We start from the raw sequence: 26,218 nt of genomic DNA, 5'->3' as shown, positions 1-26,218 counted from the left end.
TCCCGCAGTAGTCGGATGTGCTTTAGTGTCTCTCAATTCCGTTATTTCATGTACTCGATATTTGAAAATGTGTTTCTGAAAAATGTCTGTAGCAACGGTGTGCTTGTTACTGTAATGGCGATTTCTTTCAGCTCCCATCGCTTAGTAAATGTCGCCTGTTGTTGTGTCAACTGTTTCATGATCGAAATTATTTTGGGTATGCATTCAATTTTAAAAATGGATTCGCTGGAAATGGAGCATTATGGAATGCAGACAGGAAAAGCAGTTCTCTCAAGGAATAATTTCGAGAAGTATATTGTTCGGCGTTACATTACTTTATTTAAATTTTCCGGGCTTGACTGTTTTAAGCGCGGTTTCTCTATGAATGACATAACGAATGTATCAACCTAGGAACAGAAATATATTATCCAAGAGTGGTGAATAAAAAAGTTATATCGATCGTTCGTGGAACAATATAATTTTCGCTGTAATCACCGACGTTTCCTTCATGAGATGTCATTTACTACACTTACGGAATTTACTCGAGCGATATGATTTTTTTCAGTATGTACGATGTGAGTAACTTACGTGTAGAATACGGAAGGAATGGTATGGGCCTAAGAAATGGCATGGACTGCACAAAGGCAGCGTTCTGCGCGATAAGGAAAAGTTAACTGGGAAAACTGAAGTGGCGTGTTTCAATCGTTTCACTTGAAGGAAGTGGGAGTACTGCCATTTCACGCGAAAGAAAATGCAATGCACATCCTTCAACGCATGCATGTGGTGAATAACTTGTAATTAGTTATCATAAGGATAGGGGAAAAAAATAAAAAGTGATACCAACAGCACCCGGTGTTCCCAGGCGGTCACCCATCCAAGTACTATCCGGGCCCGACGTTGCTTAACTTCGGTGATCGGACGAGAACCGGTGTATTGATTCAAAATTTTTTTTTTATTGTTCTTTTCCACAAAACATTACAGACAAAATTTTTAACATTTGAATTTAGACCTCTTTTTATAAACAAGACATAAAGGACATATGATACCACTAGGTTTGCAATATTCCAAAAAGCAAAATTTGATTTGAACGCCCGGCCGAACACAGCAAAACTCTCCCCTCACCAGCCGGACGTCGATCCACTAGGCTATCACTGCTCTTATGTTCGGAATAGTAAACCGAGCAACAAAACTTTTCACAAATTCACATATTACGAGGTTATAAAACAAAATCTACAAAAATCGTGAAAGATAAATTAACATATTCAGCTTTTAGCTCAAACAGTCACTCATTTAAAATATTTGTTTATTTTTTGCAGGATTTATAATACCCGCTGCGTTAAATGTTACGATTTCCATGAAATGTTTTGACGTGATATAAGTTAACCATCATATCGTGAAAAGGAGAAAACCAATAACAGACAAAAAGAAGATATAAAAATTAGTAGGAAAATTGAGCGTAAAAAATACATCTTTGAAAGTCCTTGCCTGGGTTCGAACCTGCGTTTTCCCACAGGTCTTGGCAGTATCCCGCGACACATCCCCTGGGCTATCTGGGCGCATGAGGTAAACACTGTAGTTTTGGTCTTAAAACTTCCTCTTACTTTTTCGTGTTCATTAGTTTTTAAATTGAGCTCGTAATAGGAACACACTATGATCATTAATACTAATAAAGTACACAAAGAAGATACAAAATTTAGAAAGGAAATTGAGCGTAAAAAACACATCTTTGAAAGTCCTTGCTTGGGTTCGAACCTGCGTTTTCCCACAGGTCTTGGCAGTAGCCCGCGACACATCCCCTGGGCTAACTGGGCGCTTGAGGCAAACACTGTATTTTTAGTCTTAAAACTTCCTCTTACTTTTTCGTGTTCATTTGTTTTTAAATTGAGCTCGTAATAGGAACACACTATGATCATTAATACCAATAAAAGACACAAAGAAGATATAAAATTTAGAAAGGAAATTGAGCGGAAAAAACACATCTTTGAAAGTTCTTGCTTGGGTTCGAACCTGCGTTTTCCCACAAATCTGGGCGGTAGCCCGCGACACATCCCCTGGGCTAACTGGGCGTATGAGGCAAACATTGTATTTTTAGTCTTAAAACTTCCTCTTACTTTTTCGTGTTCATTTGTTTTTAAAGTGAACCCGTAATAAAAATACCTTACGGTCATTAACATCGAACATATAGATAAAACTCGATTTGCATTTTCTATTTTAAACATTAGTGCATAGTTGTATCTTATCAAAACACATTCTCGTTTCTTGCCTTTGCTTCGCCATTGTGATGTGTCAGCCTGCTTTGTTCCCGCTGCTCGGCATTCCTCGCACCGAAGTGGGTCACGTAACGGGTTTTCTCCGACTCTGAGGCTAAAAATAGCCCTCGGTGTCTCGTTGCTCTGGCCTCTGCAGCACGGGCTGCCAACCTTGGTGTGTAGAATCTCAGCTCTCGTCGATTCACCGGACTTCTTGCTCCCGTTTCCGCTCCCCCAGCAAGGCTGCATCTTTTGTCCTGTAATAAATTTTGAGAAAATGATATCAGTACAGCGTACTTTTCCTATTTCCCCCAACCCCCCCGAATTTATGTGTGATTTTCTGTCTTTCATTTCTGTTGTGCCTTGTGTTTTTTCGTTTTCTTTAGCTCTCTCTTTTCGGAATCAGTGTTTTGTTTAAGAAATGCTTTTTTAAGTGTTTCTGTTTCACTTTGTAGTTTTGTCATTCTATGTCCACTCTTCTGCCACAATCTTGACACTCCTGGTTCTTCTTCTTCTTCTGTTGTTTCTTCGTCAGTCTCCCTCCCCATGGTAAAAGTAAAATCTTTCGGCACGGGGAAAGAAGTCTTGGGAACGGTCCAACCCTCTTTCGTTTCGGCCTCTTCCTCCTTGTCTTCCTCGTCTTCTATAATTATTTCCTCGACCTCCATCTCAGCATTTGATGTGTTCGACGAATATTCGTCTATGTTCCTCTCTCCCTCTTCTGTGCCTCCTCCCGACCCTGTCGGCGACGTTGAATTTTTTCTTTTTCCTCGCCTTCCGCTGTTTCTTTTTCGTCTTCTTCGTGTTGTGTTGTTGTCCGACTCCATATTCTCTGCTTCCGGAGTAGCTCCTGCACCCTCTGTTTTTCCACTCCCCCCGGAAACTTCTTCGATGTCACTCTTGTCCACTTTCATCTCAGTCCCTTGTTGCTCTTCCACCGCCGGAATGTTTCCCCCCTTGGTTTCTTCTCCTTCCTGCGTGTTCTCGCTTTGCTCCCGCACCGCTCTCTCCACCTCTTCTTCCATTTGAGTTTGTTCTTTACCTATTTCGCTCACTTCCATGGGATCTTCCCCCCTCACCCTCTCGGCGTACGTAGAGTTGGGGCCCACACTTAGTATGAGTGGGCAGTTTATCCTCAAATGCGATGTCTCCCCACACCTAGAGCACGTCGGCTTTTGCCCGTAATAATAAATCGCTGCTCTGTATCTAGCCACCTGTAGATACGACGGGATGTCTTTTGTCAATTCCATTTTGACGCTGCGGGCACCCGTGTAAGTGCCCGCTAACGTTTTCGGGCCAGCCCAAGTGTTTAGTTGGTAGTCGATTATCTTTCCGTAAGGCGCAAGTGCCTTCAACACCTCCTCCCTCGGTACCTCGATATTCAGCAGGTGAACTTTAACAATTGTCACTCTTCTACTCGCCGATGTAATCTTCACCTCCCTGTTGCCCATCTTCCTTGACTCGCCTGCGGCGAGTATTTCTTCCATTCTTCCCTCCGTCTTCAATTTCAAAAAAATCGTTCTTCTTTTGTTTGTTATTACTACCGCTACTGCCTCTTCGATCCGAACCCCGAGCTCTGACATGATGAAATCATGGATCTCTAGGGGCTGTGGTGCTTCAAAATTCTTCTCAAACTCCAAACATAGGGTGTTGACCTTTGGGTATTCCATGGCTAACCCCTGTTGCACTAGAGTTTAACTTGTTTAAACACACTTACGTGTGTCACACGTTTTTTTAGTCGCGTCACAAAATCGCAAAACTGTCCGAGCCCGCACTCAGCAAGGCTCCCGGCGATCGCAGGGTGCGATCGCCGGGGCTTAGAACCGGTTCCGAAATCCACGAAAAACAAAATACGGTCGGGAGCTCTCTCTCTAGACGTCCTCTCGCCTCGCGTATTCAACGTGGTATGGCCGTTGGCGAAGATATGTATGGCTTTTGAAGAATGTTATACTCATTCGGTGATTAGATTCGATAGTTCACTATCTGACTTTGTAACAATTTGGAGTGAAATGTCATACAGGAATGAAATTGAGCATCAACGGCGCATAAAAAATTTCCATTTCAAAAGTATCAGTTTCGGAAATGGATCTGTAAGAGTTAGTTTTCATAAATGTTGCGGAAAGGAAGACAGCTGAAGCGCGGACCTCCCGTGACAAAGTAGAGGCTTTCGAAGATGGATTACAATGGGCTGCCAACGTGGAATATGGAGTGAACTGAAAATGATGGAATAACGGATAAACGGTTTGACGTAAGAGAAACAGTCCCACCAGTTTTCTGAGTTACAAAGTGCCTTTTGTTGTCATAACAAGGAAATAACGTTAACGATCGTCTCGTGCGGCTGCAAGTAGACAAAATTTGAACGCACTGGACGGATTGTCATGCAACGAGGAACTGTGGAGACGTTACGGAGGACTTTACATATAGCGATAGTAGAAATTCATGTACGCGATAGAGGGAAAGGAAAAACATCTGCCATGAAGATAAGGAAAGAGAAAATAATGTTGCATAAATTATTAATTTGTGGGAACATTGTATCTGTTATGCTCGTGGAAAAACGATTTTTGAACTTGAACATTTGAGAGAGCCCGGAGACACCGTCACACTTCGCTTTGACAATGCGACGCCAACAATCACCGACTGTTGGAATGAAATAACTGATGAATGATCAACAATCTGTTGCTATGGCAACCAAGGAGTAATCATAACAATTAGGACCTTCTGAGCACTGAAAATGAGATATGGACTACCGTTGTGAATTTTAAAGTGGAACTTCGTTTTTGTCGTTGAAGTAAGCAATGGAAACATCACACTGAATGATGTAGGGCCCTAAAAAGGGCCGTTGGGGCGCTACCAAGTAATTTACTTGGAGCTGGTGTACTTGGTCACAGCCTTGGTGCCCTCAGACACGGCGTGCTTGGCCAGTTCACCGGGGAGCAGGAGCCTGACGGCGGTCTGCACCTCCCTGGAGGTGATGGTGGAGCGCTTGTTGTAATGAGCGAGACGGGAAGCCTCGGCGGCGATCCTCTCGAAGATGTCGTTGACGAAGGAGTTCATGATGTTCATGGCCTTGGAGGAGATACCGGTGTCAGGGTGGACCTGCTTCAAGACCTTGTAGATGTAGATTGCGTAGCTCTCCTTCCTCCTGCGCTTCTTCTTCTTGTCTCCCTTGGAGATGTTCTTCTGGGCCTTGCCGGCCTTCTTGGCAGCCTTTCCGCTAGTCTTGGGTGGCATGTTGGTACCAACGTTGCGTAGCAGCGAGAATGAAAATTTTTGGCTAGATTTTTATTATATGCCGTGAAGTCGGGACTCGCCGACACCGGATTGGTCGAGTAGACGGAGCAGTCGGCCAGCGGCAGGCCATAAAATGTATAAGCCACACAGACACGGTTCTAATCACAGACTGGACCGCCTAACACGAGGCGGAGGAGTAGCCATCCTAATCCGTAAACACATTCCCCACGCCCTTCTAAACTCACCTGACCCAAACAAATTCGAAGCTCTTGGTATTTCGATAAACACTAAAGACGGTCCGTTACACCTTTACTCTTTATACCGCAGACCACACACAAAATTTTCAGTGGACGATCTGGATCACCTGTTCTCCACCCAAAACGGCATATACTTCGGCGACTGGAATTGCAAACACCCAGCTTGGAATAGTAACACGTCTAACAAGCACGGAAAAATCTTACACTCCTACATAAAAAACAAAAATTTTCAAATCTTAGCTCCACTCTCCCCTACTCACTATGCCCGAAAATCATGTGACGTGATTGACTTTGGTCTTGCTCACAATCTCCCAACCTCATTCACTCCCTCTGTAATCTACTCCTTCACATCTGACCACCTCCCCTTATATTTCTCACTTCCTTTACACTATTACCCCATTGCACCATCCGAAATGAACGTCACGGACTGGGACAAATACATCACATACCTCAATGACTCCCTTTCTAAAATCAACACTATTGAAATTCCAACCCCTGCAACCATTGACACCCAAGTCAACCTTATTACATCCGCTCTGAACTCAGCCAAACAAAGAGCCTCACGCTCATTCACTCCCCGTAACAAATGCCACGACAAACTCCCCCAGTATTTAGTCGACCTCATAAAGCGCCGCAACATTGCTCGCCGTTTATGGCAAATCCACAGAGATCCCCTAGACAAGACCTTATACAACCGCCTTTCTACTCAAGTCAAGTCTGAAATTTGCATCGTGAAACGTCACCACTGGGAAAGACACATACAAAAACTAACATTTGACAACCCTGTCCCTAACGGCAAAATACCCATCTGGAAAACTGTTAAATCCTTAAAACAAACAAATAAAACTATGTACCATCCCTTATCAGTAAACTCTACTCTTATCTTCGATCCCAGTAAAAAAGTCGAGATTCAAGCAGATCATCTACAAATGACCATGTCACTGGACAAATCCTCCTCACCAATTGAAGTTGAGGTCAACAACTTTACGAAAAATCTGCCTCTAAGCTCCAACGCCAGCATCACTCTTGCCACTCCTTCCGAAATCCTAGCTCTGTTAAATTCTCTCCCAGTTAAAAAAGCTCCAGGCCTCGACAATATCAGTAACTCTCAACTCAGATTTGCCGCCAGATGTCCAAAATTCCCCCTTCTCCTTTCTAACCTACTCAACCACTGTTTCAATCTTCCACACTTCCCTGCAACCTGGAAAAAAGCCAAAGTCGTTCTTCTTCCCAAACCAGGGAAAGACCCAAAAATCCCGGGCAACTCTCGCCCTATATCCCTGTTATCAAATCTCTCCAAGATACTTGAAATCCTAGTACTCAACAGACTCGACTCATTCACCGCTGATAACAACATAATCAGACCCGAACAGCATGGGTTTAGAAAACACACCTCAGCCCTCCACCAAATACTCAGACTTGTTGAGAAAATAAGCCATAATTTCAAACGCCGCCTTGTAACGGACGCGGTGTTCCTAGATGTTGCGCGCGCATTCGACAAAGTCTGGCATAAAGGCTTATTATTCAAACTTAATCAAATAAAACTACCTCTTCCTGACATACTATTCATAAGGGAATACCTTCTCAAGAGACAATTCCTAGTCGCCGAAGCTAAAACACATTCATCCCTCAGACCAATGGAGGCAGGAGTTCCGCAAGGATCAATTCTCAGTCCACTACTATTTACACTATTCGTAAACGACATGCCACATACATCAAACACTTCACTTCACATGTACGCTGATGACACCGCCATAGCGGCGACGTCACGGCGGGGAGACACCAACATTAACAAACTTAACACTCACTTAAAACACATCAACAACTGGACAAAAACATGGAAAATAAAAATCAACGCCGCCAAAAGCACACATATTCATTTCTCACAAAGACGTAAATTCGCACCACAAACATCACCCTTCATAAACAAAACTCGAATACCAAGAGCATCAACCCACAAATTCCTTGGAGTTCTGCTAGACGAAAAGTTATCATACAACCCTCACTTGAAATACTGCACCAACAAAGCCAGAGGAGTTAGACAGGCAATTGTCGCACTATGCTCCAAAACCTCCCCCCTCTCTCACAGCGGCAGAGTCAAACTCTACACCTCCACGGTTAGACCTACTCTTCTATATGGCTGCGAGATATTTGCACTCTCCCCAACAATAAGACGTAAATTGGAAAGCTTCCAAAACATTTCCCTTCGCCATCTCCTAAACTTATCTAGATATGTCAGAATCGCAGACGTTCTTAAATTTCACAACCTTCCCACAGTAACCCAATTCATTTCTAAATTAGCCAACAATTTTAAGTCCAGGCTCGGGGCAACTCATAACACTTCAATTACAGATTTATGGGACTATGACCCAACTACCCTCACCACATACAAACTGCCTCAACAAATTACTCGCCTATGAGTCTATCTTGTATCTTTCCTTCTTGTAGATTTAGTCACCTCGTTTAACGGTTTATAGTAATACTGTAAAAAGACATTACAATATGTAATTCTCAATAGAAAGTTTAATTAAAAAAAAAAAAAAAAAAAAAAAAATGTCATATCTAATCTAACAATTAATGATGATATTATAAAACGAAAAGAAAAGAAAAAAAAAATAAATAAAAATAAAAAATAAATATAAAATAAAATAATAAAAAAAATTAAATAATATAAAAAGAAAAGAAAGGAAAAAAAAATGATAAAATATGGAAAACAAAAATAAAAAATTATAAAAGAAAACATAAAATAAAAAAAAAAAATATAAAGATGTATAAAAAGAGAGTAAAGTAACTCCACCCTCATCATCCATAGCAAAATGTAACAAACTCCTTATCATCAAGGTAAAGATAACCTGTTATTATGTAATATTGTATTAAATTAATCCCAATTTAAATATCTACCTCCTCAATAGTTTTAAGTTTCTGCTCACACAAACAAATCACTACCCTCACAACACAAACAACTGCGCACAAAAATTGTTCTAATGTAACCTGGCTGGTTAGGGTGAATTGGGTTCACCGGTACAGCTATAATCGCGCCTTCGGCGCATCAATTAATGCGTTAGGTTCTAATCAACAGTTACTTTCCCGACACAACTCAACCGTCAACACGCTTGAGCCTTCCGATCTGAAACCTTGGGCAGAAGCAACCCCAGAAGAAGCCGCGCCATCAACTGCTCCGGCCGCGGACTTCACGCAACCCCCTGTGGGAAGAAGACAACGCAATCGGCTAAACGCCTACTCCCTAGTCGCCAAAAGAGCGCCCGAAGGGCTGCGGCTGGCTGCGCCTGTACCTAAATTTGGGCGTAGCCGTCGCGGTTCTCACCTTCGGGTGGCGTCTTTTCACCTGCGACAAATTCCCTTGGTCTTCCTGGCCGTTAGTACCCGGGCTTCTGGGCCGTTAGAATCGCCCATTGCACCCCCGGGGAAAGCGGCCGGGTCCACTTATTAGGGACCCCAAACAGCCCTCCCTGCCCTCCCCAACGCTACCATCAGGCCGCCATGGAGTCCATGGCGGCCACAACGAGCTCTGCGTCATCAGCCGCCGAGGACACCAATGCCCTGCTGCGGACAGTAAAGGAACTGATCGCTAAACTGCCGGCAGACGTCAGACAGGACCTTATGGGGACCATTTTCAACTCGGTATCAGCAGTAAACCCGAATTCCACCACTCCGGCCATCCCAGTTCCGGCCGCGTCACCATCTGTTCCTACACCCACCACTCTAAACCCACCAGCAAACCCGGCCAGCCAGAGGAGGTCCGCGCAGGCCCCTTGTCAGAGTCTGGACTCTACCTTTCAGTCAGCTTCCGCACGCAACCGCGGAAAGCAAATCACAATCACACCCATATTTGCTGACAAAAACAAATTTGCCCCTCTGGCACAAGTCAATGGCGACAGCGCCAAAATTAAAGACGTCAACAACAAATCGACGATCAAAAAGTCCAACTCTAAGTCAAAAGCGACCACCAACCATGAACCTAAACCCCAAAGACAAAAAACTCCCACCACTGTGCCAAACCAAGCCATAAGTGACACGGCCCTTAAGGGGACCAATTACCAGATTGTTATTGAAACTGAACCCCCACACAATGACAATTCCAACGATACCACTCCCGAGGTCCTAGGACAAGCCATTCCAGTAGAGGCCCTTAAGAGGGCCAATTACCAGATTGTTATTGAAACTGAACCCCCACACAATGACAATTCCAACGATACCACTCCCGAGGTCCTAGGACAAGCCGTTCCAGCAGAGGCCCTTAAGAGGGCCAAAATCACAAAGTCAACAAAAACGCCCTCTGGTAGCCAATTTAAACCTGCCAATCACATGCTTACACCTCCTAACACGGTAAACACCGCAATGGCCGCTAAAAGCACCAATGTCAACCCCACAACAGGCGATCTAATGGATTGCAATGCATCCACCCCACAAGATGAGCTTCACTCAACGATGGCAGTCAATAAAAAACAGAAAATACCTCCCATTCAAGTAGCAGATACTTCCAAATGGCCAGCCCTACATGCCCAATTAATTAAAAATTGCCAATTTCCTCCAATCTCTCACGCAACATCGAACTCTTCTGCAATTATCAAGTGCTCTAACGTAGCCGACTTCATTGCAGCCAAAGCAACATTGAACAACCTAAATATCCCCTACAGCACATATTGCCTGCAAGAAAACAGGCGCAGAGAATTCTCTCTGCGAGGTACTTTTGCCTCAGTTGATGACAATGAAATACTAACAGATCTGCAAAATCTAGGATTCCCTGTAATCTCATGCTCCAGAATCTTCTCCACCCGACCGTCTCAAAGGCTGCGAGACCTAGGCCATACCTCAGTCCCCAAATACCCAACACAGGTTGTCCATGTAATAACAGAACACACAATAGACGCAGCTAAATTCATGGCAATCAATCACCTCGTCGGTCTCGGCGTTAAAATAGATACCTTCAAAAAACCAGCTATTCCCGTTCAATGTCATAGGTGTCAGGCCATAGGTCACACCAAGAACCACTGCTGCCTTCCCCCCAAATGTGTGAAATGCGCAGGCGACCACGCGTCGTCAGAATGCACAAAAACTGACAAGGAACCAGCTAAATGCGCTCTCTGCTCTTCTGATCACACCGCCAGCTACAGAGGCTGCGAAAAACATCGAGCGGCAAAAGCTGCAATGGCAGCCCGTCGTCTTGCAAACTCAACCAACCAAGCCACTCCCCTTCCTCCCTCACTACCTCGTTCATACGCCGCCGCCACCAATCACGGATTCCCCCCACTTGATCCATCCGCTATTCCCCAACCTGCTGACAACGAACTATTCACGTGGTTCAGTAACATTAGCACACACCTCTCCTCTCTCCACTCAAAAGTGGAAAAGAAACAATTCCTCCTGAATCAACTGCTACTCCTACAGGACCAACCATAAACAAGTCCAGACTCGGGGCAACCCACAATACACTTCTCCAACACATCTGGGATTATAACCCAAAAATCCCTACTACATACAAACTGCCTCAATTCATTACTCGCCTATGAGTCTTTCCTATGTCTTTCTTCTAGAAAATTAGTCATTCATTCACTCTAATTAAAGGTTTATAAAATGTCATATCTAATCTAACATTGACGATGACAATATAATATGAAAAGAAAAGAAAAAAATATATATATAAAGAAAAGAAAACATAAAAAAAATGATAAAAAACACAAAAAAATGGAATACAAAAATAAAAAAAATAAAATATTATAAAAGATTATAAAAAAAAATCAAAAGAAAAAAAAAAAATATTTATATATGTATAAAAAGAGAGTAAAGTAACTCCACCCTCATCATCCATAGCAAATGTAACAAACTCCTTATCATCAAGGTAAAGATAACCTGTTATTATGTAATATTGTATTAAAGTAATCCCAATGTAAATATCTACCTCCTCAATAGTTTTAAGTTTCTGCTCACACAAACAAATCACTACCCTCACAACACAAACAACTGCGCACAAAAATTGTTCTAATGTAACCTGGCTGGTTAGGGTGAATTGGGTTCACCGGTACAGCTATAATCGCGCCTTCGGCGCATCAATTAATGCGTTAGGTTCTAATCAACATTTCGTCGAGAGGTCTACACCGTACCGCCGAAAGCAACTCGATTCAACATGTCTGGACGCGGAAAAGGAGGCAAAGTCAAGGGAAAGTCCAAGTCCCGTTCCAGCAGGGCCGGACTTCAGTTCCCCGTGGGACGTATCCACCGTCTGCTCCGCAAGGGCAACTACGCCGAGCGCGTTGGTGCCGGTGCCCCCGTGTACCTCGCCGCCGTCATGGAGTACCTGGCCGCCGAAGTCCTGGAATTGGCAGGCAACGCTGCCCGTGACAACAAGAAGACGAGGATCATTCCCCGTCATCTTCAGCTGGCCATCCGCAACGACGAGGAGTTGAACAAGCTCCTGTCTGGCGTCACCATCGCCCAGGGTGGTGTCTTGCCCAACATCCAGGCCGTGCTTCTGCCCAAGAAGACCGAGAAGAAGGCTTAAGCGTTCTCTTCTTACGAAGAGAATAAAAAAATGGTCCTTTTTAGGACCGCAAACCATCTAGGTCTGTCAGTCTTACGACTATGTCAAAGAATTTGGTACTCTTCCCAGAATGTGCACATAAAAAGTCTAGAAATTACTTTCTGTTTCTCTGGTGGAGAGGTCGTGGATCGAGTTGTCAAGTGGTTATAAAATTTGAAAATTATAACATAATAGAACGATAGCAAGTGTGACGAAAGCATACCAACAGAGTTAGAGAAACTGTGATGATGAATGAATAGTAATTAAGGGATTAGTATTATGATGGGGGAAAAACATGTTGCAATACCATAGCTTCGCCTTGTAAAAGGAACATTTGAATGGATATCCAAAAAGTCCGAATGCTATGTAGCAGTTTGAAAATATGTTGGCAGCAGTGCGTTTCTAAGCAACAGATAGGCGATGTATAACAATGTGTCATAGTCACCGCATTCGGTCGAAGAATTGTTTGAAAATCGACGAAGGCGTTTGGTCGTTGCTAAGTAACACTATCAATGGACGACATTGTTAACGGCTTGTGCCGCTGTAAAATGTAACAATAACTACCGGAAATAGAACACTTAGTGACCATTATTGTTGAAGTCGGTAATATGGGTTGGATTAAGAAATAGAAACAAATTGATCGTCCCTCAGCAGTTTACTCAATCAACTTTCAATATGAATGAAAGTATTTGGTTTACTAGCATAATAGTAACTTGTCATGTGACAATTCCATCAATTTTTTTTTTCTTTACTCAACCAGTACCTTAGTTCTCATGTATTATCGATGACATCACATTTCTGTGATTGCGACGAGTGTAAGCAATGGCAAATAATATCCTGCATGTTCTATGGTCCTGAAAAGGACCTTTGTTATTCGATGATGCTGCAGCTGCCAGATGTAATGGGCTGCTGCCGCGATGGAAATCTAACCACCGAATCCGTACAGGGTGCGTCCCTGGCGCTTGAGGGCGTACACGACGTCCATGGCGGTCACGGTCTTCCTCTTGGCGTGTTCGGTGTAGGTGACGGCGTCACGGATCACGTTCTCAAGGAACACCTTGAGGACACCGCGGGTCTCCTCGTAGATGAGTCCGGAGATACGCTTGACACCTCCGCGGCGGGCCAGACGGCGAATGGCCGGCTTGGTGATGCCCTGGATGTTGTCGCGAAGAACCTTGCGATGACGCTTGGCGCCTCCTTTCCCCAAGCCTTTTCCTCCCTTGCCTCGTCCGGTCATGTTGCTGCTGTCTCGGTGAGAGAATCGTGCTTGCTTGACTTTCGGCTTTCCATTTTATAACGTCTTTCGACGGTCTCGCACTCTCAGCCAATCACATTTCGGCACATGTAAGAGTCTACACACTCATGCCAATATATTGGGTCGAGAAATCGGCCGCTTCAGTTACTTTCCCGACAGGAAAATGGCACGTACCAAGCAGACAGCCCGTAAGTCGACCGGAGGCAAAGCCCCCAGGAAGCAGCTGGCCACCAAGGCCGCTCGCAAGAGCGCGCCGGCCACCGGTGGAGTGAAGAAGCCCCACAGGTATCGCCCAGGTACCGTGGCCCTCCGAGAGATCAGGAGATACCAGAAGAGCACCGAGCTTCTGATCCGCAAGCTGCCCTTCCAGCGCCTGGTCCGTGAGATCGCCCAGGACTTCAAGACCGACCTCCGCTTCCAGAGCTCCGCCGTCATGGCTTTGCAGGAGGCGTCCGAGGCCTACCTCGTGGGTCTTTTCGAGGACACCAACCTGTGCGCCATCCACGCCAAGCGCGTCACCATCATGCCAAAGGACATCCAGCTGGCACGCCGTATCCGCGGAGAGCGCGCTTAGATCGTCGTCGCTGTCGACTTCTTGTCGGCACAAAAACAAAAGTCCTTTTCAGGACTAGACGTCATACAGACGATTGTTTCCCATTGCTTTCATCGACGAGAATGAAATAATATTTCATAAAGAAAAGCTGAAAGAGAATGAAAAAATAATAAAGTTGTAATTAATGATAATTATAATTAACTAATGAAAAATAGTATAGAAAAATACTGGAAGGTATGAATATAACTTATGAAAAGATGTTTTTTTGCAGATGGAGTGCTTGGCATCCTGGCAGTTTCCTGACGGAAAATGTTATCTTTACAGAATGGCAATTTAAATTTCATAAGTAACGGAAATTTCGAAGTTCTTTCAGAATAACAAAGTCAGGAGTACACTCAATCGTTTATCGAGTTACGACAATGTAGGCATCTCTCGAACTCAAAAAATGTCGTCAGGAGATGTTGCCATGCGCGACGATTGTTTTCCGCCAGCAGTTTTGTCACGGAAAATACTAATGCAACAATGACATTCGCCAAGATTTCATTGTTTTCAACAATCGACCGTCTTGGTTGCAAATATGTGAAACGCAAATACTTCATTCTTTTGAGCAATCAGGCTTTCTGCTGCAGCAGACGTCTCTTTCGAAACTTAGGTTCATAGGTAAATTTTTACTGCCAAAAAATTATCTGACAACCTTCAATGGAAGGTGCATTAATTTGACGTAAAATTAGCGGTTTTGTAGAAGGAATATTGTCCATCTACTCATTTCCTTCAATGGGTAAGGTTTGAAACTTTATTGGGTAAGGTGAAGGAGTTTGGAATTTTGTTTTAAGCATGGAAAATAGTCATCTGTATGACTTGATGGCCCTTAAGAGGGCCTAAATTGAACTTCGCGTACATCGAAGTTCGGTGAACCTGCGAGGTTCGGTCGCTCACTTCTTCTTGGGGGCGGCGGCGGCCTTCTTTGCTGCCGCGGGCTTGGGCTTGGTGGGCGTCTTCTTGGGCTTGGGCGCCTTGGGCTTGGTGGGCGCCTTCTTTGCCTTCGATGGGGACTTTGCTGCCTTCGCCGCTGGCTTGGCTGCTGCGGGCTTCTTCTTGGGCTTGTCTGCTTTCTTTGCCTTCTTCGCAGGAGGCGCGGACTTGGAGCGCTCCTTGGGCGCGGACCGCTTGGTGGCAGCCTTCTCCTTCTTCGCGGGCTTCGGCTTCTTGGCCGCGGCGGTCTTCTTGGCTGCGGTCTTCTTCGCCTTGGCTGCAGCGGGTGCAGCCTTGTCCTTCAGCGTGGTGGAGCTCAGCTTGAAGGACCCCGACGCTCCCTTGCCCTTGGTCTGCACGAGTGTGCCGGAGGTGACGGCGGACTTGAGGTACTTCTTGATGAAGGGGGAGAGCTTCTCGGCGTCGACCTTGTAGGAGGCGGCGATGTACTTCTTGATGGCCTGGAGGGAGGAGCCGCCGCGTTCCTTGAGGCTCTTGACGGCGTTGTTGACCATCTCGGAGGTCGGTGGATGCGAGGGCTTTGCGCGGGCCTTCTTGGAGGCGGCGCCCTTGCTGGCCTTCTTGGATGCTGCGGAGGCGGCGGGCAGGGGCTTGACGGCTGCGGTGCCGGACGGCTGGGCCGCCGGGGGCGCTGCTGCGGCTGCTGCGGTAGCGTCTGCCATGGTCTCGGACGAGAGGTATGAAGCGATGAAATTTTCGCGTTTCCCACCTTCGAGATATCGTACCATTTCGGAGCGCGTTCGCCGCTGTCGAACTTGTCGTCGGCGTTCTCCTTCGAATCTTTGTACTCGACTTCGTCTCGCACTTTATCGTTTCGGACGGCGCCGGCGGCTCCGACGTCGGCGTCCGATCTCGACGCGCGAGGCGACAGTCCCGGCCGCGCGCGGGCGGCCCGCCGTCGGCGACCGGAACGTCGCGGGCGCCGCGGCGCCCGAGCGAAATACGGCATGTCACCGGCGCGCCTTCCGACCCGATAATTAAAGTGTCGCCGTGGCGTCGCGGGTTCGCGTGGTCGATCGGCGACCTGCCTCGCCGTTTCTCTGAACCTTCCTGCGTGTGCCGGCACGCCGGCGCCGGTCTGGACGGCGCCCCGCGGACGGAGAACGATGGTCGGAAGATGTGCCTGTCGGACGGATCGGCGTCGTGTCGCGACGACTCGATCCGCGGTTGTGCATTCGTCTGTTGCACTTTTCGATCCGAGTTTGCGGCGATTTCGATCGACGATCGAGACGCCACTTCGGCGTCGCCGAAACGCGACTGTTTCCCTCGATCTCGCCTTTTCGCGACGCCGAAATCACTCTTTCCGCGTGCGACTGCGATCGTTCGCGCTGCCGCGAACCCGCGATCCCCGGGAGAAGCGGACGAATGTCCATAATTTTTGTTCTCGTGCCGTTATTCCACAAACGGCGGCACTCGATTATCGTTTCCCCTTTCCGGCGGGGGCTGAATGTCGCGAGAGTATTCCGATTGCGCCGCGAGTCGTGATATTCGAAGGAAATGGAATGACTCCGTTTGACGCTCCTACGGTTTTCGGTTCGCCCCGTTCGTTTCACTCCGTGCGCTTTCTGTGCCTATTCTGGGGGGGAATGTGGTGAATTTGATTCCTGGGCAGGGATTGCGAAAGGTTGGTGAAAAAAAAATTACGCCTCGACGGGAGGGATTGTCGAGTGAGGCTGGCTTTTCCATACTCGAGTCGCAGGATATTTCTGGTCTAGCGTGCGATTCTGGAAATTGATGACTGCGATTTTCTGTGTGTGAGAAGGCTGATTTTGAATGACTTTTGTGAAAATGAATTACCGTTCCCTACAACATTGTGACGACGTAGCGCGTTACACGTATTACTTAAATTACCACACGCCACTTCGGGATTGGAAATGATGTGTCTTTCCCGCAGGAACGTGTATTCGTGAATGCGGACGTGCAAGGGAAAAGATGTACTCTTCACATCGCCGATCGATAACTTTCCCTTTGTTAGTTTTTCGTACATTGTTCTGTGGATTAATTCCACTCTCTACGGTAACGTCCAAGTTTTAAACCTAACTTTGCTATTTCCTGAAACGTGGTATTTGTTGTTTCGGCATTCTTACAATTACCTCTTTTGGCAAATCAATTTTCCTTTGACTTACTTCGTTTGTCAATATTTCCGATGCATTTCACTGTCTGATTGCGGAATTACGAAGGAAAAGAGCGAGTACGACTTCGGAGTTATTCCTTTCGAACTTCACATATCCCTATTGCAATGCATGAAGTGACAATCTGCATGTTATGACGAAATGTCACACGCCTACGACGAATACATCGTGCGCTGTCGCAGTAGCCACGTATGTGGCATTAACGTAGCTATTATTCTGTCGAACTTTGTCTCCAAATAATTAATTGTCATTTTTCTGCACGTTTTAAAACGTGCCTCATGAAAATCCGACCGGAAGTGTGGTTTCCACGCTCACTTGTTGAGTTTAAACGGACACTTTGCAATGTGACGGGCACAGAGCATGGAACATTGTTGAAATTTTCAATTCCGTCGCACTGAAGGTCCACGATAATGTTTGTTTCAATTTATGTTAACGTTCTAAAACGTCTCCCGTCCAAATCCCTCTGTAATTATTGCTTTTTATGAATAATTTGGAGTATGGCATTGGAAATTTGTTTTTGTCAGCAACGGATTACAATATATTTCTTAAACCATGGAATCAGTCGCACTGACACTAGTCACGAATAATTGCCTTAATTTCCTTGTCGTTTTAAAACCGGTCCCATCAAAATTCACTGGTTTTTACTGTTCATATGACATAACGTTGATATTGAAAAATCAGCATTTGCTGTCAGACACATAATATGGGATATTTTTCAAAGTATTCATTCTGTGGCTACGGAACTCCGCTATAATGTTCTTTTTGAATACACCTAAGTTTTGAAACGTCTCCCGTCCAAATCCCACGGTAATTATGGTTTTTAGAAATAATTTTGAGTATGAAAATGGAAATTTGATTAACTCATTAGCAACTGTAACACATTTTTAAAACTATTTACTCCGTTGCACTGACACTTGTCACGAATATTTGTCTTAATTTTCTTGTCGTTTTAAAACCGGTCCCATCAAAATCCACTGGTTTTTACTGTTCATATGACATAATGCTGATATTGAAAATTCAGTCTTCGCTTACTTTCAACCCAAAAAATGGCGTATTTTGAAAGTATTCATTCAGAGACTATGATACTCCTCAATAATGTCTGTTTTCACTTTAAGAACGTTTTAAAATGTCTCCCATCAAAATCCCTCAGTAATTATGGTTTTTATAAATAATATTGAGTTTGACCCTAGGAATTTCATGTCGACAGCCAGGGAGTGTAACATATTAATTAAACCATTAATTCAATCGCACTGACACTCGTCACCGACAATTGCCTAATTTCTCCTATTGTTTTAAAACTTGTCCCACCAAAATCCGCTGGTTTTCACTGTTTATAGGACATAATGTTGTTATTCAATATTTAGCCTCTGCAATATTTCAGTCACTTCAACCGGAATATTTTTTAAACTAATTACTCTAACGCTACGAAACTCGACACTAACGTATGTTTTACTATTGTTAACGTTTTAAAACGCATCCCGTCAAAATCCCTCGGTAATTATGGTTTTTATGAATAATTTTGAGTATGACACATTTAATGTCATTATGTCATACACACATTGTAACATATTAATTCAACCATTCATTCAATCGCACTGACACTCGTCACCGACAATTGCCTTATTTCTCCTATTGTTTTAAAACTTGTCCCACCAAAATCCGCTGGTTTTCACTGTCTATAGGACATAATGTTGTTTTTCAATATTTAGCCTCTGCAATATTTCAGTCACTTCAACCGGAATATTTTTTAAACTAATTACTCTAACGCTACGAAACTCGACACTAACGTATGTTTTACTATTGTTAACGTTTTAAAACGCATCCCGTCAAAATCCCTCGGTAATTATGGTTTTTATGAATAATTTTGAGTATGACACATTTAATGTCATTTTGTCATACACACATTGTAACATATTAATTCAACCATTAATTCAATCGCACTGACACTCGTCACCGACAATTGCCTTATTTCTCCTATTGTTTTAAAACTTGTCCCACCAAAATCCGCTGGTTTTCACTGTCTATAGGACATAATGTTGTTTTTCAATATTTAGCCTCTGCAATATTTCAGTCACTTCAACCGGAATATTTTTTAAACTAATTACTCTAACGCTACGAAACTCGACACTAACGTATGTTTTACTATTGTTAACGTTTTAAAACGCATCCCGTCAAAATCCCTCGGTAATTATGGTTTTTATGAATAATTTTGAGTATGACACATTTAATGTCATTTTGTCATACACACATTGTAACATATTAATTCAACCATTAATTCAATCGCACTGACACTCGTCACCGACAATTGCCTTATTTCTCCTATTGTTTTAAAACTTGTCCCACCAAAATCCGCTGGTTTTCACTGTCTATAGGACATAATGTTGTTTTTCAATATTTAGCCTCTGCAATATTTCAGTCACTTCAACCGGTATATTTTTTAAACTAATTACTCTAACGCTACGAAACTCGACACTAACGTATGTTTTACTATTGTTAACGTTTTAAAACGCATCCCGTCAAAATCCCTCGGTAATTATGGTTTTTATGAATAATTTTGAGTATGACACATTTAATGTCATTTTGTCATACACACATTGTAACATATTAATTCAACCATTAATTCAATCGCACTGACACTCGTCACCGACAATTGCCTTATCTCTCCTATTGTTTTAAAACTTGTCCCACCAAAATCCGCTGGTTTTCACTGTTTATAGGACATAACGTTGTTATTGAATATTTAGCCTCTGCAATATTTCAGTCACTTCAACCGGAATATTTTTCAAACTAATTGTTCTAACGCTACGAAACTCGACACTAACGTATGTTTTATTATTGTTAACGTTTTAAAACGCATCCCGTCAAAATCCCTCGGTAATTATGGTTTTTATGAATAATTTTGAGTGTGACACATTTAATGTCATTTTGTCATACACACATTGTAACATATTAATTAAACCATTGACTCAATCGCACTGACACTCGTCACCAACAATTGCCTTATCTCTCCTATTGTTTTAAAACTTGTCCCACCAAAATCCGCTGGTTTTCACTGTTTATAGGACATAATGTTGTTATTCAATATTTAGCCTCTGCAATATTTCAGTCACTTCAACCGGAATATTTTTTAAACTAATTACTCTAACGCTACGAAACTCGACACTAACGTATGTTTTACTATTGTTAACGTTTTAAAACGCATCCCGTCAAAATCCCTCGGTAATTATGGTTTTTATGAATAATTTTGAGTATGACACATTTAATGTCATTATGTCATACACACATTGTAACATATTAATTCAACCATTCATTCAATCGCACTGACACACGTCACCGACAATTGCCTTATTTCTCCTATTGTTTTAAAACTTGTCCCACCAAAATCCGCTGGTTTTCACTGTCTATAGGACATAATGTTGTTTTTCAATATTTAGCCTCTGCAATATTTCAGTCACTTCAACCGGTATATTTTTTAAACTAATTACTCTAACGCTACGAAACTCGACACTAACGTATGTTTTACTATTGTTAACGTTTTAAAACGCATCCCGTCAAAATCCCTCGGTAATTATGGTTTTTATGAATAATTTTGAGTATGACACATTTAATGTCATTATGTCATACACACATTGTAACATATTAATTCAACCATTCATTCAATCGCACTGACACTCGTCACCGACAATTGCCTTATCTCTCCTATTGTTTTAAAACTTGTCCCACCAAAATCCGCTGGTTTTCACTGTCTATAGGACATAATGTTGTTTTTCAATATTTAGCCTCTGCAATATTTCAGTCACTTCAACCGGTATATTTTTTAAACTAATTACTCTAACTCTACGAAACTCGACACTAACGTATGTTTTACTATTGTTAACGTTTTAAAACGCATCCCGTCAAAATCCCTCGGTAATTATGGTTTTTATGAATAATTTTGAGTATGACACATTTAATGTCATTATGTCATACACACATTGTAACATATTAATTCAACCATTCATTCAATCGCACTGACACTCGTCACCGACAATTGCCTTATCTCTCCTATTGTTTTAAAACTTGTCCCACCAAAATCCGCTGGTTTTCACTGTCTATAGGACATAATGTTGTTTTTCAATATTTAGCCTCTGCAATATTTCAGTCACTTCAACCGGAATATTTTTTAAACTAATTACTCTAACGCTACGAAACTCGACACTAACGTATGTTTTACTATTGTTAACGTTTTAAAACGCATCCCGTCAAAATCCCTCGGTAATTATGGTTTTTATGAATAATTTTGAGTATGACACATTTAATGTCATTATGTCATACACACATTGTAACATATTAATTCAACCATTAATTCAATCGCACTGACACTCGTCACCGACAATTGCCTTATTTCTCCTATTGTTTTAAAACTTGTCCCACCAAAATCCGCTGGTTTTCACTGTCTATAGGACATAATGTTGTTTTTCAATATTTAGCCTCTGCAATATTTCAGTCACTTCAACCGGTATATTTTTTAAACTAATTACTCTAACGCTACGAAACTCGACACTAACGTATGTTTTACTATTGTTAACGTTTTAAAATGCATCCCGTCAAAATCCCTCGGTAATTATGGTTTTTATGAATAATTTTGAGTGTGACACATTTAATGTCATTTTGTCATACACACAATGTAACATATCAATTAAACCATTGACTCAATCGCACTGACACTCGTCACCAACAATTGCCTTATTTCTCCTATTGTTTTAAAACTTGTCCCACCAAAATCCGCTGGTTTTCACTGTTTATAGGACATAATGTTGTTATTCAATATTTATCCTCTGCAATTTTTCAGGCACTTCTACTGGAATATTTTTAAAACTAATTATTCTAACGATACGAAACTCGACACTAACGTATGTTTTACTATTGTTAACGTTTTAAAACGCATCCCGTCAAAATCCCTCGGTAATTATGGTTTTTATGAATAATTTTGAGTGTGACACATTTAATGTCATTTTGTCATTCACACATTGTAACATATTAATTAAACCATTGACTCAATCGCACTGACACTCGTCACCGACAATTGCCTTATCTCTCCTATTGTTTTAAAACTTGTCCCACCAAAATCCGCTGGTTTTCACTGTTTATAGGACATAATGTTGTTATTCAATATTTAGCCTCTGCAATATTTCAGTCACTTCAACCGGAATATTTTTTAAACTAATTACTCTAACGCTACGAAACTCGACACTAACGTATGTTTTACTATTGTTAACGTTTTAAAACGCATCCCGTCAAAATCCCTCGGTAATTATGGTTTTTATGAATAATTTTGAGTATGACACATTTAATGTCATTATGTCATACACACATTGTAACATATTAATTCAACCATTGATTCAATCGCACTGACACTCGTCACCGACAATTGCCTTATTTCTCCTATTGTTTTAAAACTTGTCCCACCAAAATCCGCTGGTTTTCACTGTTTATAGGACATAATGTTGTTTTTCAATATTTAGCCTCTGCAATATTTCAGTCACTTCAACCGGAATATTTTTCAAACTAATTATTCTAACGCTACGAAACTCGACACTAACGTATGTTTCATTATTGTTAACGTTTTAAAACGCATCCCGTCAAAATCCCTCGGTAATTATGGTTTTTATGAATAATTTTGAGTGTGACTCATTTAATGTCATTTTGTCATACACACATTGTAACATATTAATTAAACCATTGACTCAATCGCACTGACACTCGTCACCAACAATTGCCTTATCTCTCCTATTGTTTTAAAACTTGTCCCACCAAAATCCGCTGGTTTTCACTGTTTATAGGACATAATGTTGTTATTCAATATTTAGCCTCTGCAATATTTCAGTCACTTCAACCGGAATATTTTTTAAACTAATTACTCTAACGCTACGAAACTCGACACTAACGTATATTTTACTATTGTTAACGTTTTAAAACGCATCCCGTCAAAATCCCTCGGTAATTATGGTTTTTATGAATAATTTTGAGTATGACACATTTAATGTCATTATGTCATACACACATTGTAACATATTAATTCAACCATTCATTCAATCGCACTGACACACGTCACCGACAATTGCCTTATCTCTCCTATTGTTTTAAAACTTGTCCCACCAAAATCCGCTGGTTTTCACTGTCTATAGGACATAATGTTGTTTTTCAATATTTAGCCTCTGCAATATTTCAGTCACTTCAACCGGTATATTTTTTAAACTAATTACTCTAACTCTACGAAACTCGACACTAACGTATGTTTTACTATTGTTAACGTTTTAAAACGCATCCCGTCAAAATCCCTCGGTAATTATGGTTTTTATGAATAATTTTGAGTATGACACATTTAATGTCATTATGTCATACACACATTGTAACATATTAATTCAACCATTCATTCAATCGCACTGACACTCGTCACCGACAATTGCCTTATCTCTCCTATTGTTTTAAAACTTGTCCCACCAAAATCCGCTGGTTTTCACTGTCTATAGGACATAATGTTGTTTTTCAATATTTAGCCTCTGCAATATTTCAGTCACTTCAACCGGAATATTTTTTAAACTAATTACTCTAACGCTACGAAACTCGACACTAACGTATGTTTTACTATTGTTAACGTTTTAAAACGCATCCCGTCAAAATCCCTCGGTAATTATGGTTTTTATGAATAATTTTGAGTATGACACATTTAATGTCATTATGTCATACACACATTGTAACATATTAATTCAACCATTAATTCAATCGCACTGACACTCGTCACCGACAATTGCCTTATTTCTCCTATTGTTTTAAAACTTGTCCCACCAAAATCCGCTGGTTTTCACTGTCTATAGGACATAATGTTGTTTTTCAATATTTAGCCTCTGCAATATTTCAGTCACTTCAACCGGTATATTTTTTAAACTAATTACTCTAACGCTACGAAACTCGACACTAACGTATGTTTTACTATTGTTAACGTTTTAAAATGCATCCCGTCAAAATCCCTCGGTAATTATGGTTTTTATGAATAATTTTGAGTGTGACACATTTAATGTCATTTTGTCATACACACAATGTAACATATCAATTAAACCATTGACTCAATCGCACTGACACTCGTCACCAACAATTGCCTTATTTCTTCTATTGTTTTAAAACTTGTCCCACCAAAATCCGCTGGTTTTCACTGTTTATAGGACATAATGTTGTTATTCAATATTTATCCTCTGCAATTTTTCAGGCACTTCTACTGGAATATTTTTAAAACTAATTATTCTAACGATACGAAACTCGACACTAACGTATGTTTTACTATTGTTAACGTTTTAAAACGCATACCGTCAAAATCCCTCGGTAATTATGGTTTTTATGAATAATTTTGAGTGTGACACATTTAATGTCATTTTGTCATTCACACATTGTAACATATTAATTAAACCATTGACTCAATCGCACTGACACTCGTCACCGACAATTGCCTTATCTCTCCTATTGTTTTAAAACTTGTCCCACCAAAATCCGCTGGTTTTCACTGTTTATAGGACATAATGTTGTTATTCAATATTTAGCCTCTGCAATATTTCAGTCACTTCAACCGGAATATTTTTTAAACTAATTACTCTAACGCTACGAAACTCGACACTAACGTATGTTTTACTATTGTTAACGTTTTAAAACGCATCCCGTCAAAATCCCTCGGTAATTATGGTTTTTATGAATAATTTTGAGTATGACACATTTAATGTCATTATGTCATACACACATTGTAACATATTAATTCAACCATTGATTCAATCGCACTGACACTCGTCACCGACAATTGCCTTATTTCTCCTATTGTTTTAAAACTTGTCCCACCAAAATCCGCTGGTTTTCACTGTTTATAGGACATAATGTTGTTATTCATTATTTAGCCTGTGCAATATTTCAGTCACTTCAACTGGAATATTTTTTAAACTAATTACTCTAACGCTACGAAACTCGACACTAACGTATGTTTTACTATTGTTAACGTTTTAAAACGCATCCCGTCAAAATCCCTCGGTAATTATGGTTTTTATGAATAATTTTGAGTATGACACATTTAATGTCATTATGTCATACACACATTGTAACATATTAATTCAACCATTGATTCAATCGCACTGACACTCGTCACCGACAATTGCCTTATCTCTCCTATTGTTTTAAAACTTGTCCCACCAGAATCCGCTGGTTTTCACTGTCTATAGGACATAATGTTGTTATTCAATATTTAGCCTCTGCAATATTTCAGTCACTTCAACCGGAATATTTTTTAAACTAATTACTCTAACGCTACGAAACTCGACACTAATGTATGTTTTACTATTGTTAACGTTTTAGAACGCATCCCGTCAGAATCCCTCGGTAATTATGGTTTTTATGAATAATTTTGAATATCACAATTGGAATTTCATTTACTCAGCCACACAAATGTCTGCCGTTCCCTTATCAAAACTATGTTCTTTCACGGATTAACACCAGTTCACTTTTAAAACGAAGGAAGAGTTAATGCACGTATTCCTGACGAGTTTCATTGCACGACTCATTACAATTTCATTTATATCACATATTATGTAATCTCCAAGCCCTGATGCCACAACTGCACATATCAACATTCCCCCAATCATCATTCTATTCCCAAACTATCGCCATGGACTAACGCTTCCATTGATACACTTCCTAAAACGCATACTCCAGTCAAGTTTTACAATTTCCGAACATCAAATAGCAATGTTATTCTGCATAATGCCCCGACAATTAAGACTTGTTTTCAAATTGCAAACTTCACCTATCATGATATCTCTCCTTGGGTATCGATTTCCATCACATACCTTTTCAAATGCTAAGAAAGGTAAACCACTTATTCCTGACCAGTTTAATTGCATAAAACAAACTAATTTCCATAATGACACAGTTTGTGTACTCTCGAAGCGTTGACAACATAACAGCTCATTCCAACATTTAACCATGAAAATTATATTTCCCTAACGACGCCCAGCCT

General features: G+C 41.7%; 4 protein-coding genes across 4 annotated transcripts; 1 reads left to right on the top strand and 3 right to left on the bottom strand.

Annotated features, from left to right (window-relative positions):
* Window positions 1–5,047: 5,047 nt before the first annotated feature.
* Window positions 5,048–5,512, bottom strand: LOC124173624 (histone H2B). Its single transcript, XM_046553045.1, has one exon. It carries the CDS (start codon window positions 5,457–5,459, stop codon window positions 5,088–5,090), a length of 372 nt encoding a protein of 123 aa, XP_046409001.1. The 5' UTR covers window positions 5,460–5,512; the 3' UTR covers window positions 5,048–5,087.
* Window positions 5,482–12,289, top strand: LOC124173618 (histone H2A). Its single transcript, XM_046553038.1, has 2 exons — window positions 5,482–5,614; window positions 11,801–12,289. The coding sequence occupies exon 2, from the start codon at window positions 11,862–11,864 to the stop codon at window positions 12,234–12,236; it is 375 nt and encodes a 124-aa protein (XP_046408994.1). The 5' UTR covers window positions 5,482–5,614; window positions 11,801–11,861; the 3' UTR covers window positions 12,237–12,289.
* An 812-nt stretch (window positions 12,290–13,101) lies between these two features.
* Window positions 13,102–13,590, bottom strand: LOC124173626 (histone H4). Its single transcript, XM_046553048.1, has one exon. It carries the CDS (start codon window positions 13,489–13,491, stop codon window positions 13,180–13,182), a length of 312 nt encoding a protein of 103 aa, XP_046409004.1. The 5' UTR covers window positions 13,492–13,590; the 3' UTR covers window positions 13,102–13,179.
* A 1,333-nt stretch (window positions 13,591–14,923) lies between these two features.
* On the bottom strand, window positions 14,924–17,620 carry LOC124173612 (late histone H1-like). Its single transcript, XM_046553033.1, has one exon. The coding sequence runs from the start codon at window positions 15,781–15,783 to the stop codon at window positions 14,995–14,997; it is 789 nt and encodes a 262-aa protein (XP_046408989.1). The 5' UTR covers window positions 15,784–17,620; the 3' UTR covers window positions 14,924–14,994.
* Window positions 17,621–26,218: the final 8,598 nt, after the last annotated feature.

This window comes from Ischnura elegans, unplaced genomic scaffold (genome assembly GCF_921293095.1).
Source record: "Ischnura elegans unplaced genomic scaffold, ioIscEleg1.1, whole genome shotgun sequence".
In the NCBI taxonomy this organism is placed as follows: Eukaryota; Metazoa; Arthropoda; class Insecta; order Odonata; family Coenagrionidae; genus Ischnura; species Ischnura elegans.
This window is presented reverse-complemented; position numbering and strand designations above follow the sequence as displayed.